At 34.7% G+C, this 18,507-nt stretch overlaps 2 protein-coding genes across 2 annotated transcripts; both read left to right on the plus strand.

Moving 5' to 3' along the window:
* Positions 1-4,750: 4,750 nt before the first annotated feature.
* Positions 4,751-13,845, plus strand: LOC133199446 (ectonucleotide pyrophosphatase/phosphodiesterase family member 5-like). Its single transcript, XM_061335248.1, has 3 exons — positions 4,751-5,024; positions 6,781-7,505; positions 13,042-13,845. Exons 1-3 carry the CDS (start codon positions 4,781-4,783, stop codon positions 13,375-13,377), a joined length of 1,305 nt encoding a protein of 434 aa, XP_061191232.1. The 5' UTR covers positions 4,751-4,780; the 3' UTR covers positions 13,378-13,845.
* Positions 13,846-14,470: 625 nt separating this feature from the next.
* Positions 14,471-17,058, plus strand: LOC133199447 (ectonucleotide pyrophosphatase/phosphodiesterase family member 5-like). The gene is made up of 3 exons (XM_061335249.1): positions 14,471-14,688; positions 14,945-15,681; positions 16,615-17,058. Exons 1-3 carry the CDS (start codon positions 14,490-14,492, stop codon positions 16,924-16,926), a joined length of 1,248 nt encoding a protein of 415 aa, XP_061191233.1. The 5' UTR covers positions 14,471-14,489; the 3' UTR covers positions 16,927-17,058.
* The last annotated feature ends 1,449 nt before the right edge of the window (positions 17,059-18,507 follow it).

Genomic DNA, 18,507 nt, shown 5'->3' on the forward strand with positions numbered 1-18,507 from the left:
ATGTACGCCTCCTTCTCAGATTTTACAAGAATCTTGGGAAACATTTAAATAAAAAAGGGAATTTAGTCTTGAATTTAAATCATTTACATATATTATATATAATATACGAGAGGAGAACAAGATTAATTTACGAAAAAGAGCCAAAATCTTATTTAAACTGCGCTCTAAGTTTCGGTAATTTAGCTCAAATATCAATGGCAGTATACTAAGTATGTCTTGTGGAGTTGACAGAAGTAAACTGAACATCTACATGTATATTCCTGTCAGTTAATTACAAGAATCTTGTTAGCTATTTGAATAATTATGGGTTACCTTTCCTGCACTCACTATCTTGGTACATGTATATAACTAGATTTTTTTTCCTTTAACTTTTTTCTTCATAAATATAAACTTCGTTCATATGTGTTTTACACATGAACAAGACATGGGGACCTTAAATCGTAACACAAAAACTTTGAGTGGAGGATTCAAAAGGACAGATACACTAGTGCGAAAATAAGAGAATTGGCCTCCAGTATAGAAGAAGAGCTTGCCTGTTGGAAAAATCCCTTGGAAAAAGTAATAAACCAGGAATGTCAACAGAATATGCTGAAATAAGTGAAGGTGTAGATAACTGATGTACCAACAGTAGAGGAAATAAAAACAGGCCATCAAACTTCTTAAGAAAGGCAAGGCCCCAGGGATCGATCAGGTACTTGCAGAAATGTTGAAAACTGAGGAAGTATTAACACCCAACCTTCTTACCGATATCCTGCAAACTATATGGCAGACAGAAACAGACCAGATGATTGGAAGGTTGGTCTCATATTGAAGCTGCCCAAGAAATGTGACTTAGCAGACACAAATAACTGGAGAGGAATTATATTGTTGTCAGTGACCAGCAAAGTCCTAAGCAGAGTCACCTTAAACAGAATGGCCTCATTGGTGGACCCATACCTTCGTAAAGAACAAGCTGGATTCAGAAAAGGAAAATCAGACCAGATACCAATATTCGCCTTGAGGCAAATTTTAGAACAGGAATGCAACGCTGTATGCCAATTTCATCGACTTCGCCAAAGCATTTGACAGTATACATCGTCCTGCTTTATGGAAGATCCTCACACATTACTGCATTCCTAATAAGATCATTTCTATCATTCAGATGCTTTACAAGGACTTAAAAGCAAAGGCGATATGGGGCACAGAACTCACAGACAGCTTTCCAATCCAAACGGGGTACGACAGGGCTGTCTGCTTTCACCACTGCTCTGTACTTTCTGCATAGACTGCCTTATGAAAATCACTACCAGTCAGGCTAATAGAGGAATATCCTGGACATTTCAACAGTCACTCGAAGATCTTGACATTGCAGATGACATCGCTTTACTAGCATAGCGACATAAGAATTTCGAGAGCAAAATTGATGTCCTAGACAAGTATTGCAGACTTTTTAGACTAAATATAAACGTAAACAAAAAAAAGTTAATGAAGATAATTACAAAGATAGATTTAAAAAAAAGTTATAGCAAACAACAACAGAATAGAAGAAGTAGACAATTTTATATATCTTGGCAGCAAGACCACAGCTAATGGAGAATCCTCCAAGGATGTTGAAAATAGAATAGCAAAAGCCCTTGCCACCTTTGAAAACCTACGGAACATCTGGAAATCTTCAATTATCAGAACCAAAACCAAAATAAGGATATTCAAAACTTATGTGCTCAAAGCACGAAGAGGATGTGTTTTAGTAAGAAATAAAGCCTGATCACAATTTGTTTTATAAATTTCTATTTTTGAGTATCCTTTGTCCTTAAATGAATTTGAGACATAAATTATAACACTGAATGAGCACACTCTTCACCAAGGTAGTTACAAAAAATAGGGTGATAAAGACGCCAAACAATGTGGTGTGCTGTGACATGATATAGTGCATGCTTTATATAGTGCTCAGCGAATTGATCGTTATTTTAGTCTCATTTCTGAAGCGTGATTAAAATGTCAGCTCCGATATTATAAGATATATTTTAGGAAAAACTTCTTATCTTGAAACCCATTCCATATTTAATGTAAAAACCGCCAAAACGTAACAAAGGTATGTAGAGATGTAAATGTCTGTTCTTGGGATTGAACTCGGGACTTCTGGCATCTGGCATGTCGGTTTAGTGTTCTTCCTGTAGACCTTATTTCTTAACCCACTAGTTCAAGCTAGTAAGAAGCTGTGCTCCCCACCCTATTACATTGTTTCCCTTCAGAAAAAAGGTGATGCTAAAACGCGGAATGGAAAGCGAAAGACATGACAAATATATGTCATACTAAAACGACATTAATTATATAAAAAAATTCATATTTGATCAAGGATTATAAATACGAGTTGATTTATTAATATTTATTCTCTTGTGAAGGTCTGAACATATGCATAGCATAGGAACAAGTAAAATATGTACGGGTGGAATAACTACTGAAATATATTCTGATGAATATAAATGACCTGTTTTATATTATTATATATAGGTTTATATTTACATTTCGTGTGATTTTCTATAAAAAATCTGTTGGAAATCTACAACATCCAATACCCTATAACACACGCCAAAGGTAGAATACACAGTAGGAATTATATGTATTTTCAGTATCCTAGGTACACCAAAATTGTTTGGGCTCAATTTAATTTTAAAAAAAAACCCAATTACCCTATTAAATTATTGTAAAAATAAAACAATTACGTTTAAAATTAATGTGTAATTTTTCCTTCGCAATTTTCATGTAACTTTCCACGTCACAGGTGCTAAATTCATAGTAAAGATTAACGAAATTAACAATTATGAAGAAAAAAATATAGAATATAAATTTGAGCATTAAATTCTTATTTTAGGATGTCGTCGGACTCCTCTATGGCACCTGATCCCACCTCTGATGTTTTAGAGGTCCGTCTTTGCTCTGTTCTTGATTTGTATTGTTTGAAATGGACTTGTGAGCTTGAATACTGTTCGTTTTTCATTTCATTTGTCCGAAGTCGCTAATAGTAAAACCACTTTTGCATCATTATAGAGATACTTTAGAATTGTATTAGGCTCCCTCTCCCAAAAAAGCCCTGTATTTGGAGAGGGCTACAATCTTACCTAATACTTTTTCGTAGTACATGTATTTATCAAATTTAGAAGCAAATGCTACAAAATTTATGCTAATTAAATGAAATTTATTGTTGAATTTTACACTAAAATCAGAGACTTGAATAAGATAAGTTTGAACCAGCTCAATGGTGGATCCCAAAAGTTGTGGTTTCAACACCCTTTTAGTTTTGAAAGAGATAAAAGGAGGTGAGAAAACTAGTAAAGAAAAATTGCTTGTCAATTATCCCAACCATCCCCATACAAAATATTTTGCATTTTAATAATAGACACTTTTGTCTAGGGAAAAAAGGGGTATGCTGTTGTTGTTCAAAAAACGTGGACCCACAGTTTTTTTTAAATAAATAAAGATGATTAAAAAAATCAGATGATTGATATTTAAAAGCAGTTAATTTCTTTTATGAGTAATATTTCTATTCTGCAATGTTAATACGAATACCAAAAAAATGCAATAAAGCAAAAATAAACAAAACTGAGTGTAAAACTTATGGGATGATACTATATTATTATAACTTGTCATAAATTATACTGTACTTATTCGAACTGGTGTGTGTACCACTGTACTTTAACAAAGGTGAAGTGTCACTATTCAGAAATTCAAGAACACTTGTATGTATTTGCCACTATTTTTAACTATTACTAGTAACGAAAATGATCGCTGTTCTCACGGAAAATTTTCTTCAGCCCTATTCAATTAACAAAGTGCACGAGGGTAAACTCAATTTTAACTTCATCTAAAATAATAAATAATTTATCTAGTTTTTAAAAGAATTTAGCTTATTAAATGAAATAAAAGGGTGAATTCGTACATATCTTGGTGATACAGATACAGATATAGATTTTTCTATTTATGTAACATAAACTGCAAAAAAGTGAACGATAAGCGTCTAATCATCAAATGACATAAAACTTCTGGAGAGCTGATAAATTACAGAACGAGGTCGTGCTTACGTCATCAGCGTGTGTGGCGCGCGGGAATCGCGCGGACAGATTCTCTAATATGTGAGCTATTGATATGTCAATCTTTATCGATGTCTGCCTCATACGTACAACTTGATTGGCTTTTAAAACTTGATTATCAGAACTGCATAACAAATTCATTTTTGGCAAAGGTATCACAGGTGAGTATTTGCTAAGTCGTTTCTATCAAATTATGTCGTTTAATGAAAACAGTTTTTCGAATTATAAAATAAATTTCACGGATGTCAGGATAATTGACCAGCTTTTGGTACATGTGCCGTCTTCTACTTCTGCCAGTAAATGGTTAATGTAGCGGTTTGCTAAGAGGAAAATTATCAGGTATATTAATAAGACTAGCCATTAATACTGGGCAGGCGTTTGAACCAATGTCTGTTTATATCGGATGGAAAACATTAATCCAGAAGTGAGAACATTAATAATGGGGATACACAGAGGAGGTTTTGGTGTATTGTTGATGGAGTCATATAGATTGTTTATAAATGTTTATTTAGGTAGTTGTGTTTCATGAGAAGGGGGCACATGGTATTGAAAAACTGCGATCAGTGAGACGGATATACATAACACAATATGAGATCAGAAACTGTTACAGGGAAGTGATTTGGAAGGTTTAGTCATTGTGATAACAATCCGTGGGACGATCAGTGTATAGCTCGCTTTCTTGGAACTCGTGTCCCCATTCGCGGACTGGAATCATGCATTTACCTACCCTGGGTATGACTTCACTTGTATTAAGTCTTCTGGTCCTAGCAGCAGTGGGTGTAGCGGCGCGCCGCAACAAGGTCCTTCTTGTGTCAATGGACGGGTTCCGATGGGATTACGTGAAAACTATCTCCACCCCTAATCTAGACCGCCTAGCGGGTCTGGGAACACGGGCAGAGTACATCAACAACACATTCTGTACAAAGACATTCCCCAGTCACTACAGTGTGGCCACAGGTAAGAAAATCACCTTTGTTTATTCTGAGTAATTGAATTCCAATTGTTGATTTTTTTGTACGCAATACGTTGCATGTAGTGAAGGTGCACTAAAAAGCAGAAACGCAACTATATGATTTTAGATTTCTCTGTTAGTTACCAAACAACTTTGCCGATATTGGACATTTGTTTCAAAGTATCGTTATTAAAAAAAAATTGTTTTAATTTTAAGGTATTATTTGTACTCAATTTTCTTTTACATTAATGTTGGTAAATGAAAGGATGGACATAGTAATGAAACATTTGGAGAAATGGTTGGACTTTAACATATGTACATTAAGAGTTTGTGCGTAACAATATTTAACTCTGAAACTATTTCCTTTTAGCTCACCTGAGCTGAAAGCTCAAATGAGCTTTTCTGATCATCCGTTGTCTGTCGTCCGTCCGTCTGTCCCTCCCTCTGTAAACTTTTCACATTTTCAACTTCTTCTCAAGAACCACTAGTCCAATTTTAACCAGACTTGGTACAAAGTATTGTTGGATGAAGGGGAGTGTAAATTGTTAAAATAAAGGGCCAAGTCCCCTTACAAGGGGAGATAATCAAGAAAAGACAAAAATAGGGTGGGGTCATTAAAAAATCTTCTTCTCAAGAACCACTGGGCCAGAAAACGCTGAAACTTATATGGAAGCATCCTGGGGTAGTGTATATTCTAAATTGTTCAAATCATGACCCCCGGGGGTAGGGCGGGGCCACAATAGGAAATCCAAGTTTTACATTGAAATATATAAGAAAAATCTTTAAAAATCTTCTTCTCAAGAACACCTGGGCCAGAAAAGCTGAAACTTATATGGAAGCATCCCGAGGTAGTGTAGATTCTAAATTGTTCAAATCATGACCCCCGGGGGTAGGGCGGGGCCACAATAGGAAATCCAAGTTTTACATTGAAATATATAGGAAAAATCTTTAAAAATCTTCTTCTCAAGAACCACTGGGCCAGAAATACTGAAACTTATATGGAAGCATCCCGAGGTAGTGTAGATTCTAAATTGTTCAAATCATGACCCCCGGGGGTAGGGCGGGGCCACAATAGGAAATCCAAGTTTTACATTGAAATATATAGGAAAAATCTTTAAAAATCTTCTTTTCAAGAACCACTGGACCAATAAAGCTGAAACTTATTTGGAAGCATCCCGAGGTAGTGTAGATTCTAAATTGTTCAAATCATGACCCCCGGGGGTAGGGCGGGGCCACAATAGGTATATTAAAGGGGGAAATCTGGTAAAGAACAACATGGCTAAAGTTATTCAGGTGAGCGATGTGGCCCATGGGCCTCTTGTTTAAAATTGAGATTGGTTAAAGTGGATTTTTTTTCATTTTAAATCTTCTTTATTGGAAACACCTGTGTAAAGTGACATCATAGGTGAAATAAAATCATTTACACATAAAACTATGTTAAGAGTTCTATGAATTATATTGAGCTCAGAAATATCTTGCAAAACCCTCATAATATATTTCGCTGAAAAATTAATTGAAAGTAGGTTACACTTAACAAATTATTAAGTTTGTAGTTGAAGCAAAAAAGTCTAATAAAGTAATTTACAAATTATATGTACATTTAAAAAAAAATTTAATCATTTTTCATTTACAGATATGGAGCAACATAGACAATATTATTCAAATCTTTGACTATATAAAGAAGTTTCCCAACAATTTGTATTTTATTTTATTTTATGCTTTTTATATTTACATTTAAACTTGAAATCCTATATGTTTTAGGGTTATACGAGGAAAGTCATGGAATTATAGGAAATGTGATGTACGATCCTGAATTTAATGAAACTTTTTCTCCCAGAACCCGTGAGTCAAAATGGTGGAATGATGGCGAGCCAATCTGGATCACAGCGGTAAGAAACGGATTAAAAAGCGCCACCTATTTCTGGCCAGGAAGTGAGGTAAAAATTCGTGGCCTAAGGCCAACAAAGTATAAGAATTATTCCAGTGTAGATGTCCAGAAACAGATTGACAACGTCACTGATTGGCTGAAGGGCGACATTGACATTGCTGTTATGTACACCCCACAACCTGACAAAGCGGGGCACAAATTTGGACCAAATTCACGGGAACTAAGGGAAAAAGTACAGGAAATGGACAGCGCTGTGGGATATCTTCTCGATATGCTAGAAGAGAAGGAACTTGCGTCTGTAGTGAACCTCGTTTTGACCAGCGATCACGGCATGACAGAAATAGATTTTCAAAAGAAAAGAATAGAAATTGCATCATTAGTTAATCTTAGCGACATTGTCAGAAAATCCGACAAAGGGCCACTTATGCATATCACTCCAGTGGAGGGAAAGCTAGAATCTGTATACCAAGCTCTCAGCAAGAGTGATAAAATGACTGTGTACAAGAAAGAGGATATACCCGAATACTGGCACTATAAAAACAATAGGCGGGTAATGCCTATTCTTTGTGTGGCAGACGAAGGGTGGTCGATATTATGGGTAAGCTACCTTAATGACTCTAAATTGTCTAAAAGTTAGTCACCGCTTTTTTCGAACATTTTTGTAGTCTTAAACTTTAATCTAAGACGCATTTGTTTTAAGTCATAAAAGCAAATTCTCTACACAGTAAAATAGGCTTCTTTACCTTAACAACAAGTATAGAGGTTTTGTGAACCGCAGACTTTTTAAACCTCCCGCGCTGTTCAAACACAAATCAAAACTCCACTCTGCAGTCTGTAACACGCCCCACTGAGCTTATCCGAGTCCGTTTGATGTATTTTTATAAAACTTACAATGTTTTCTTTCCTCCAGAATAGATGCGTTACAAGTCATTAAACCTTACACTAATTTTCCTCTTGACAAAGAGGTTCTGTTGCTCATGGTACCATCTTTATGTCATAATGTCCTATTGCCTGAGACAATTTTAACGTTACTTTTAAAATTAAAAAAACTTCATTATCGTACCAAGTCATGACAAACAAGCGTATGCTTGTTGCTTTGGAACTGAAGAGTACTACTAAATGTTTATTGTCATTTTTGAGTGGCCTATCATTCATTAATTCATGTCTATTTCCGGTGCATGGCTTTAGAATCTCGAATGAAGACTCCTGTGTGTATGTTGTTGCTACTGTGACTTTTATTTCAACATTCAGATATATCGACGACGTTTATCAATTAACAATAGTAATTTCCATTCATATGTCGACTCGATTTAATCCTATGAAATAAAAGACACCACAGAGTCTGCCACATTTGTGTCATATTTGGATGTTTTACTGACTATTGACGATAAGGGCCGACTAACAACTAAACTGTATGAAAAACGAGATGACTTAATCTTTTCCATCGTCAACTTCCATTATTGATGTAGTAATGTTACGCTATCACCTGCATATCAGGCCCTTAGCAACGGTTTAAAAAGGTGGGCTCTAAAAACAAACAAACCCCCTAAAAACCCGAAAATTTTCCAAACTCGAAAATCGTATTTCGGGAGGGAGGAGGGAAGGGGGGCTTTCTTTCCTTTTTTGTACATTTTTTTTTCAAATCTTGTAGTTTGCCCAGTGCTCAAACTTACAGAAAAACGCAGAAAAAAAGTGCCCCCCCCCCCCCCGCGTTTTACAGGCATATGGTGTTTATGTCTCCCAACTGATTCGATACTCAAGAAAATGCTCCGAGTTTGACCAATTTTTAAACCGAGTGTCATTTTATAAATTTTGTATTTACTGCTTCCCGGTAAATTAAAAATTTACAACATGACACGAGGCAGGCTACTGAATGATAAGTTAATGTTACAGGAATTCCAGCAACCTCATTTAAAGTCAGCAGTTCGTAAATTCTACAGTTGTTACAATGACTTTGTTAACAAATATATATCATTGGGTCATATTTTGACAGACGTATTTGATACTAATTGTTGGGCCTTTGTTTTTATACTTGACTACAGATATTTCCGTCAACCTGATCATTACATAGGACTCACGACGGGTATGACCGGTCAGCAGAGGATGCTTGCTCCTCCTAGGCACCTAATACCACCACTTGAATTTCCAGGGGTCCGTGTTTAGTGCCCTTTTTACAATTTTGTATTGTTTCTGTGTGTGTTTTTAGATCGATCACTGTTCGTTGTCTACACCTTTTTCATTTCATATCTAAGGAGGGAGGGTGCATCATTAGTTATACAGTTAGTTTGTGACCTAGTACGGAGTCATTTAGGGGTGTGAAATAGAAACTAGTTCTAAGCAAGGCGAACCCGAGTATGGATTTCCGTTTCACACTCTGGATGACTCCGTATTAAGTCACAAACTCAGGCCCGTAGAACGCGGGGGGGGGGGGGGAGCCCCCCCCCCACGTTTTCTGAGTAAAGTATTTTGCTATAATAAATTTTCCTTTAGATGCTGCCCCCCCCCCCCCCCACTTTTTGTTGTAAGATCGAGCACTAGCAAATTCCAGGATTTGGACAATTAATTAGGATTTTCTGCTTGTCAGATTATTTTGGGAAGTCCCCCCCCTCCCCAACTACTAGCCTGCAAAATAAGTGCGTAACGAATTATCCCACGGAAGGATCTTAAGATTTGTTCTGAGGTCAGTTACATATTTAAAAAAACATATTTCAAAATATCATTGAACATCAAATATTATCAGTATTGCATCATTACAGTTGAAGATACCTACACACTGAATTGTGTACGGATTTTTCCGTTTACCCGATCATGGTAAGGAGCACACGGCGGGTGTGACCGGCCTACAGGGGATGCTTACTCTTCAATGACACCTGATTCCACCTATGATTTTTTGTAGGGGTCCGTGTTTGCTCTGCTCCTGATTTGTATTAACTACAGCAAATTTCAACAAAGAAACTGCTTGCGTTTCTGTACATCAGATACAAGTTGAACGAAATCTCGTGTCCAAATTTGAATAGTCCCCTGCTCGGAGACTGTGTATTTTAGAGCTCCAAATGATTTGTTTTTAGCCAATCAATATTTTATTTTGTCTGAGGCGGAATAAATTCTTAACCCATTTGAGAAATTAATAAGCTTGGAGAAAAAGAGACCTCGTAACATAAAAATAAAAAAAAAAATCAAAGATGGTGTTGAAGTTCTTTTGTTATTTCCCCTAAAGTTGTAGCAGTCTAAAAGAAAAATTTTAAGTAACAGAAAACGGCCTTTAATTTTTTTTCAGATACAACGGTATATACAACACAATGTAGAACAATATTTAGAAACTGCATATCGACTTCCAATTTGCCATTAAATGAAGTGTAAATTAGTCACATAGCAAAATAAGTCAAGTTTTCTGTTTTTCGAACAGGGAATCCCCATTGTTCTGAAAAATCGCCTCCTTGAAACAGAATGAATTTGATATACACATAAAGAGACAGGATTTTTCTTCAAAACTGCCATTTCCGATTTTTGTTTCAAAGAGGCATATTTTTGAAAATCACTAAAATCGAATAAAATATTATTATCCATCCGAAATGCAAAACGTGTACATAAAATAGCACGAAATAGTTCAGTGTCGGAGCTGGTCTAGTGGTAAAGCGTGTAGACTCTATGCGAAGATGCTTTTTACCTGAGAATGGGTTCGAATCCTGTAATGGCATACATATTTTTTTCTTATATAATGGGATTATGTGTAATGTAACAGAAAGAGAGGGAGAGAATGTCAGAAAGTTAATGGGTAATATTTTAAATGCATGCAGAATTAAATTGTTTTCATTGATATTGTGATCTAAAACTAATAAGACATACATTTAATGTTATTATTTAGTGGCGATGTCTTAAAAAATAAGGTACTATCATTTTAAATAATTTATTTTTTTCATACTTATTTCTTTCATTATTGTTCTGTTAATTAGTGGCTCAGATTTAATTTGAAACAATTAAATTGAAATGACTCAATGGAATTTCTTGGATATTGCATCAACAGCGTGATTATTGGACACACTTTTATTTATTGAAAAATATTAACACGCGCTGTCTACAGTACATCTTTAATTTCAAAATGATGTGCGAGGTGCACTTGCCATCAATTGTGGTTTTTAACGCTCAAACTTTTCTCGTGCAATATGGCGACAGTGATCATAGTTGTGAAAAAAAGTTTCCTAACAGGTCGCCGGTCTATGCTAGTACTAGGAAAAACTATGCATGAAATATACGTAAAATGTGAAGTGTTTTGTTATAACAAGCTGGACATACCCGCCGTATAAATAAAGTCAACTACGTAGCATTATCTATATTTAGAGATAACTCTTCACGCGTCGTGGGTATTAAAATGTCCTTCCCGACTTAGGGAATAATCTCGAATTTCTGCAACACCCTCTTTTAATATAGTCATTTAAGCCATTGAATAGTGGAGTTCTTTCTAAAATGGCGTTATGGTATAAGTTCATATTAAATATCAATTCTGAATCAACATGACGGCAAGTGCTGTGCAAGTGTACATGTATAAACGTTGAATATAGTAAATTTCGCATATATACCATTATAGAAACTAAATCATTGCCTGTTTAAAGAGGTTCGATCCTGAGTTTTCGAGCAGATTTTACTGTGGACCTTTATTTCTAGAATTCTGTATAATATATTAGTTCTTACATAAAATTTGGATTCTACAATGCAAGTTAAACTATATTCAATAAAAAACCCACAATTAAATTCCACACGAAAAGCATTAAGTGAGGAACTTTTTTTGTGGCGGGTTTTTTAAAACGTAAATGATCAATTTTTCTCTTGCTAAGAATTTACAGTACTGTTAATTTTGGATTCCTATTTTTCTATGCAGACTGCACAAAGAGTTATTTCGTGTAATGAAATGTTTTATGCTGGTCCTGAAATAGATCTATTTATTAAATTAACTTTTATGATTCTATTATCATATTGTGACTGACCGTCATGGTAGGTCAGTCGGTAGAGCACTCTCTCCGTGTTCGGTAGGTCGTGAGTTCGAATCTCAACCGCGACTGACCTAAGTCGATAAAAAAAATGGGTAGCAACTGTTCCTTCGCCATGCTATTGGCACTTTGAAAGTTGCGGGTCCTTCGGATGAGACCTTGAAAACCGAAGCCCCGTGCCATGGCAGGCGTTGGCACGATAAAGATCCCTCACTGCTCAATGGCCCTGGGAACCGAGTAAAGGTTAAAAAAATGAAGCCCTTCACCAGTACATGGTGACGTCTGTACATGAGTGAAAAATTCTCGAATGGGACGCAAAACAACATACAATCAATCAAGAAGTCATATTATGACAAATATAGCAAATATATTCTGGAAGTCCAGAAAAATAGGGCCAATTTTAACTTAAAATTAACACTTTTTAAGTAATATCTAAAAATTTACATCATAGACCCCACTTTTGATTTTTTTTTTTCTGAATATATAAGGTATATAAGATTCTGCTTAAATGTAGTAAAAGTTTAAGACTTTAGATTAATTTTCCTGCGTGTTCAATTTTTTAATTCCAGAAAAATGACATTTTGTGAGTGCAGAAAGATTAAGTAATTGATTATGCGAAGTAATTTGAAGTTTTTATTTGTCGTAGTATTTTAATGTGTCTTTTCAAGATAGATTAAGGTATATTTTATCCCATTGATTTATTTGAATAAAAAATATTGGAGGAAAAGCTTTGAAGAAATGATTCATGCTTAAAGACACAATTTCAGTGCAAAAAGGTCATATTAAATGTAGCGTCAAAAGAAGCGCATTGAACCCTATTTTTTATTTTGAATTTTAATTAAGCTATGTGTGTAGATACTAAAAATATACTTGACAAAAAAACTCTTTAGAGACTTCTACACTCATTTTGAGTTTAAAACAATTGTTTAAGTGAAAAGATTTTTTTTTTATACAAAACCTGGATATTCGATTTTAAAATGCTAGTACTTGGTTCGCAAGTCATATGATAATTACTGGAAATGGACTCTTCAACATGACTGAATTGTTTATAGTTGAAGGACATTAGAAACTTGTATATTTGATTTATCTGTATCTTTAAACTTGCATATCACACTATTTTTCTTCTTAAAACTCTTTTCTTTTGTTCAGGATAAAGATGACCTGATTAATAAGACTGATCGGGGAAATCATGGATATGATAATCGACTGACATCAATGAAACCTCTGTTCTTCGCTGCCGGACCGGACATCCGAAAAAACCACACCTGTCAGCCCTTTCTGTCTGTAGATATATACTCACTTCTATGCACTCTTCTGGAAATCAATCCCGCGCCAAACAATGGAAGTTTGGAACGCGTGCGCAACTTTATTGTAAAACCTAAACCACAAACAGCAAATCTCACTAACAATGGCACATATATGTTTCCCAGTGCAGTACTCTTGTCATTGACATTGTTTGTTTTCCTAGTATTTGACTTTTTATAGCAATAGCGAAGATATTAAAACTTGACACTCTAGGATGTTTTTTTTTTTCACTTTCTTCATGTTTAAAAGGCAAAGTTTAAAACCAGGTACTGTATTGTAGATTTGAATTGTAGAAAAAAAGCTTTGAATTGTTTCTGTAACATTTTAGAGTGCCTCTAAAATCTGTGACACTTATCATGAATGCCCACTACTTCAATGATTGGAGTAGGGTTTACATATAGCATGAATGTCTTTCGGATCCCTTTTACTCACTGTTTAGTAAATTTCTTAATGTGTTAAAACTGTTCATGCATTGAGTAGGGAACGATGTAGGAGGTCTAATATAGTATATACATTAATATAACAAACAACCCCGTATACTATTAATAAACAAAAAAATTTCAATTCTTTTTTTTTCATGCAAGATTTTTATTTCTTGTTAATCTTTATAATAATTTAGTTTTTGTAGATTTTTACTTTGGTCTTATTTTTATCAACTAAGGTTTGCATGATATTACAATTTGCCATTGGTATGCCTTTTAAATTAAATACGTATTAACATCTGTTGAAAATGTCGATCTTGAATAAAATTTTATGATAGATTTGCTGTATGATGTTTCAGAAAAAAATAGCGCCCATTTTTCTTAAAGACACTTCCAAGGTATATCTCGCCTCAAAAACTTTGCTGAAGCAAGAATTTCCGTTTTTCAATATACTGTTGGAAACGGAATATGAAAAAGGCAGTGCGTTGAAAAGAGTAAGCTTTATCGGAAATGCAAACCTTGCAGCCAATTCAAAAGGAGAAGAATATCCTCATTATTGATTAAAGGACACTGAACTAACATCTATCATAAAATTGTACAAAAATCAAAACAATTTGAGTATTATATTTCCCATTGAATGATGTACACAAATGTACTTTTGTCAGTTGAAGAAGTCACTTTCATTGGCTTTTAAGGGACGATAAGACTTCGGTTAATTTGTTTAAGATATGAGAGCCACGTACTTGATCTATCAAGTTTGAACAGTTCATCAAACACAAGTTCGTTTTATCAGTTTTATATATCTCAAACTTATAAAGCAAAATGGCGAAATACAAGGCTTCCTTCTGGATGACTATTCTCTATGTGCTGATGAACTTCGTGACCGGAAGTATCCCCGGATACACACAGAAGGTGTTATTGGTTTCTATGGACGGTTTTCGATGGGATTATTTGAAGAAAACACAAACTCCAAACTTTGACCGCATGGCGCGGCTGGGAACGCATGCGCTGTACATTAATAATACTTTCGTCACAAAGACGTTTCCTAATCATTACACCCTTGTAACCGGTAAGTGTTGTAGGATTATTAAGAGCCTATAAACTATTTTATAGGCGTATACATCATTTAAAACATTCAATTTAATACATTCACATTACGAAGAAAATAGTTGTGAATTATAGTCCACAATATTCTTGGTAATTGTCTTTGAAGGTATGATTCTTATAATGAATAAAATATTTTTGAACACTATTCCACAATTCATCTTAATTACACTATGGCTGGGATTTGAACTCATTTCAGACTTAATAAATTACTTTTTAAGGACTATATGAAGAGAGTCATGGAATCGTCAGTAACCATATGTATGACCCGGTCCTTAATGCCACGTTTGGTCATCAAAGCCACGAGAGTGAGTGGTGGGATGGCGGAGAACCACTTTGGGTCACGGCTAGAAAGAACAACAGGACGAGCGCCACCTTTTATTGGCCCGGAAGTGAAGCAAAAATTCGCGGGTATCGTCCAAACATTTGGTTACCTTACAACGAGAGTATTCCTTTTATCCCGCGAGTGGATCGGGTGATCGACTGGTTAGTAAACAAATCAATAGACTTCGTCACATTGTACTTTCATGAACCAGACAAAACAGGTCACATGTATGGACCTGACTCGACACAGATCGTACAAAAGGTCAAGGATATGGACGGGATTCTGGGATACATCTTGGATAGTTTGGATAGGAACTCTTTGACAGACAAGGTCAATCTTGTGCTCGTGAGTGACCATGGGATGACCGGTATTGACCTACAACATAGGCTGATTGATGTCTCTGAGTTGGTCGACATGGATGAGGACATTCTGTTCACGCTGGACAGCGGACCGGTCATGCAGATCAATCCAAGAAAGGATCCACAATACGTCATACAAAAAATACGGAACGCTTCAGTTCCACGTTTAAATGTATATCTAAAGGAAGAGATACCAATAAAATGGCATTATAGAAATAATAGGAGGGTAATGCCAATCTTTGCAACAGCGGAAGAGGGTTGGAGTATTGTGACGGTAGGTTTGTTTCTCGATAGTGATGTATGTAGATATAGAGTTTGGATCGGCAATTATATGTGATATTGATATAGTACTGCAGTATTGTGGTTAACTATTTAATGTAACCCATATGTTCATCTTACTACAAACCACTTACATGATACTAAACATGTAACATCACAAAGGTAAATATGCGGAAATGCACGTTAAATCTGATTTCATCTCAGGTCCACTTGGAATGGAAAACATCTACTCTGTATTTAAAGTAGTAAAGTTTAAAATTTTAAATATCAAAAATGCATGAAGAAGCTTTAGCTCTGAACATTTTATATTTAACAAACAATGTTGCTTTTTTGTGATAAAAAAAATTCCTTTTTTCCATCACAACTTCCCATTATCTTTGACCTACAACTTTATCATTCAAAATACCCATGGTGTTGGACTATTTACTTTTAAAATTTTTTGTATAAAAACCATGAACTCAGAAACCTTTCAAGTAAAACATACCGGGTATATATATATATATATATATATATATATATATATATATATATATATATATATATATATATATATATATATATATATATATATATATTGTACACGACGCACGACAGACGACGACGTACAAAAAAGATAGCAGATGATTGATTCAACCGACCTAAAATAGAGGGTCAGATTAGTATTGAAACCGTAGTTTGTTCTTTGTCAAATAAAGAACCTTGATGAGATTAGCATGTTTATGTGTTTATTTGCCATTCAGGAAATTAGAAAAAATAGAGTTCATACAGTTAATTGTGACTTTTGATGATGTTTAACTCGATCTCCACAAGATTAAGCATCAAAAATAAAGTTTTCAGCGCCCAAATTTAGTTGTTCACGTGTGACAATCAATGTTTGATTTATACTTCTAATTTTTTTATGATATTAAATTATCAAATACCTTTCCAGAATGCCACGTTGGCCAAAAGAATAAACGAGAAGGGAAATCATGGTTACGACAACGCTTTACTAAGCATGAAGCCAATATTCCTAGCCATGGGTCCAAACATTCGCCAGAACTATCAAGTACCGGTGTTTAAAAACGTGGACATCTATCCTTTAGTGTGTGAACTTCTTCAGATCCAACCTGCCCCCAACAATGGAAGCCTTCTGCGAGTGAAGAGTTTAATTGTGTCCAAAGACAGTACCAATAATGGTCCTGAACTAAGAGCAGTCTCTTTTTGGATTTGGATTTCATTCTTTTGGAATTCATTTTTATAAAAATATGTGTGTGAGTTTGCTCTGTGAAATACAGTAGGAACAAGTATTCTGAGTAGTTAGAAAGTTTGTGCATAAACATACAACAGATAATTTTCCTGATTCCCCTAAAAAAGAATATACGATTTTGTTTAATATGGCCAAAGTATTAATGACCTTTCAATATTCAATTTTTTGGTTTGAAAAGTGTGATAGTTTGATTTTATTTTATTTACTTTTACTGTTTACTGTTTCATTAAGACCATTGTTGACTTGGGTTTATTTTGTAAAGAACAAGGCTAGTTAAGCATCAAAATTGGCCTTGCCTCCAAATTTGATAAGATTTTTGTTACAAGTAGATGCCCTTTATAAATCATTTTATTTTTAAAATAAAATCTCAAACCGTTTATCTCATAGACTAAATAAAGAAATTTTGGATAAGAAATATCACGTAATTGACGTCATGAAGGCAGCACGGCGTCATCGTGAACTAAGATGCAAATTTTGCTACAAGTAATCGTATATATACGTAAATATTTTCTCTAATCGGAAAAAAAAATTGTTACTATCATGTGCTTTGTGAATAATCTTTTCTTAGACTTTTTAAACAAGGAGCTAGGTTCACTTTATGCATAAAATGACCCTGTTCTTGTATCAATTACTTGACTATCACCTTCTGTCCCATTTCATATATCAAAATAAAGTAGAGACTCAGTGCTCTCATTTCCTATAACAAAATTTCTTTTTGAGAATTCAGGTATTGGAAAACTGGCATTGTGAAAATGCAATGTTCTTGAATTTTGCAGAAAACATGCTTATTTGACTACATTCAGCAAAGAGTTAAAATATGAGCACAGCCCTCGATCCAAAAATTAAACCATGTTTTATGATCTTAAGAAACAGACCTTTCATTATGTAATTGCATATTTTGGATCAGAGGTTGTGCTCTATATGAAGTATTGAAAAAATACTCCAACTTTTGGCCATTCTTAAGGGAAAGAAGGACCTTGAGCTGAAAAAATACTTGTCATTCAATTTTTTTTCATATTTTGTATATTTCTTATTTAGTATGTCCCACATATCTTAAAGCAGTTATATCATTAGGTTTCTTGCCTTATTTTAGAGATATTGATTAATTGACAAATACTATGCCCTACGGTGTCTAAGTGGAGTTTTGATTCTCCATATTTGCGGGCTAATTACTCTGTCCATATTTGGAATTTTTATGCATATATAAAAAAATATCTCAGTGGACATGTATCTTTTAAAATATTTCAGAGTATGAATAGGGTTTAAAATTCGAAAACGCAAGTTTCTTCTAGTACACTGCATCTGGGTAGGGAAAATTACGTACTTTTAAGGACAACTTAACAAAATAATTAATTTACAAGAAATTCTATCATTCAATTTTTGAAAATTTACGTTTAAATGCAGGTCCTTCGTTTTATTGTTTAACTGTAAAAATATCGAATGGTGAAGCTGACCTTAATATTGCTCAGGACATCGTTAAACAAGACAAAAGCATGACAAAAACGTGTCATGTTTACATTTCTCGAGTACGGGAAAAACCAACGTCACACGTAAGCTAAATAAACGAAATAAGAT

Source organism: Saccostrea echinata, unplaced genomic scaffold (assembly GCF_033153115.1).
Source record: "Saccostrea echinata isolate AGI-Se365-2 ecotype Australia unplaced genomic scaffold, CSIRO_AGI_Sech_v1 ptg000034l, whole genome shotgun sequence".
Classification (NCBI taxonomy): Eukaryota; Metazoa; Mollusca; class Bivalvia; order Ostreida; family Ostreidae; genus Saccostrea; species Saccostrea echinata.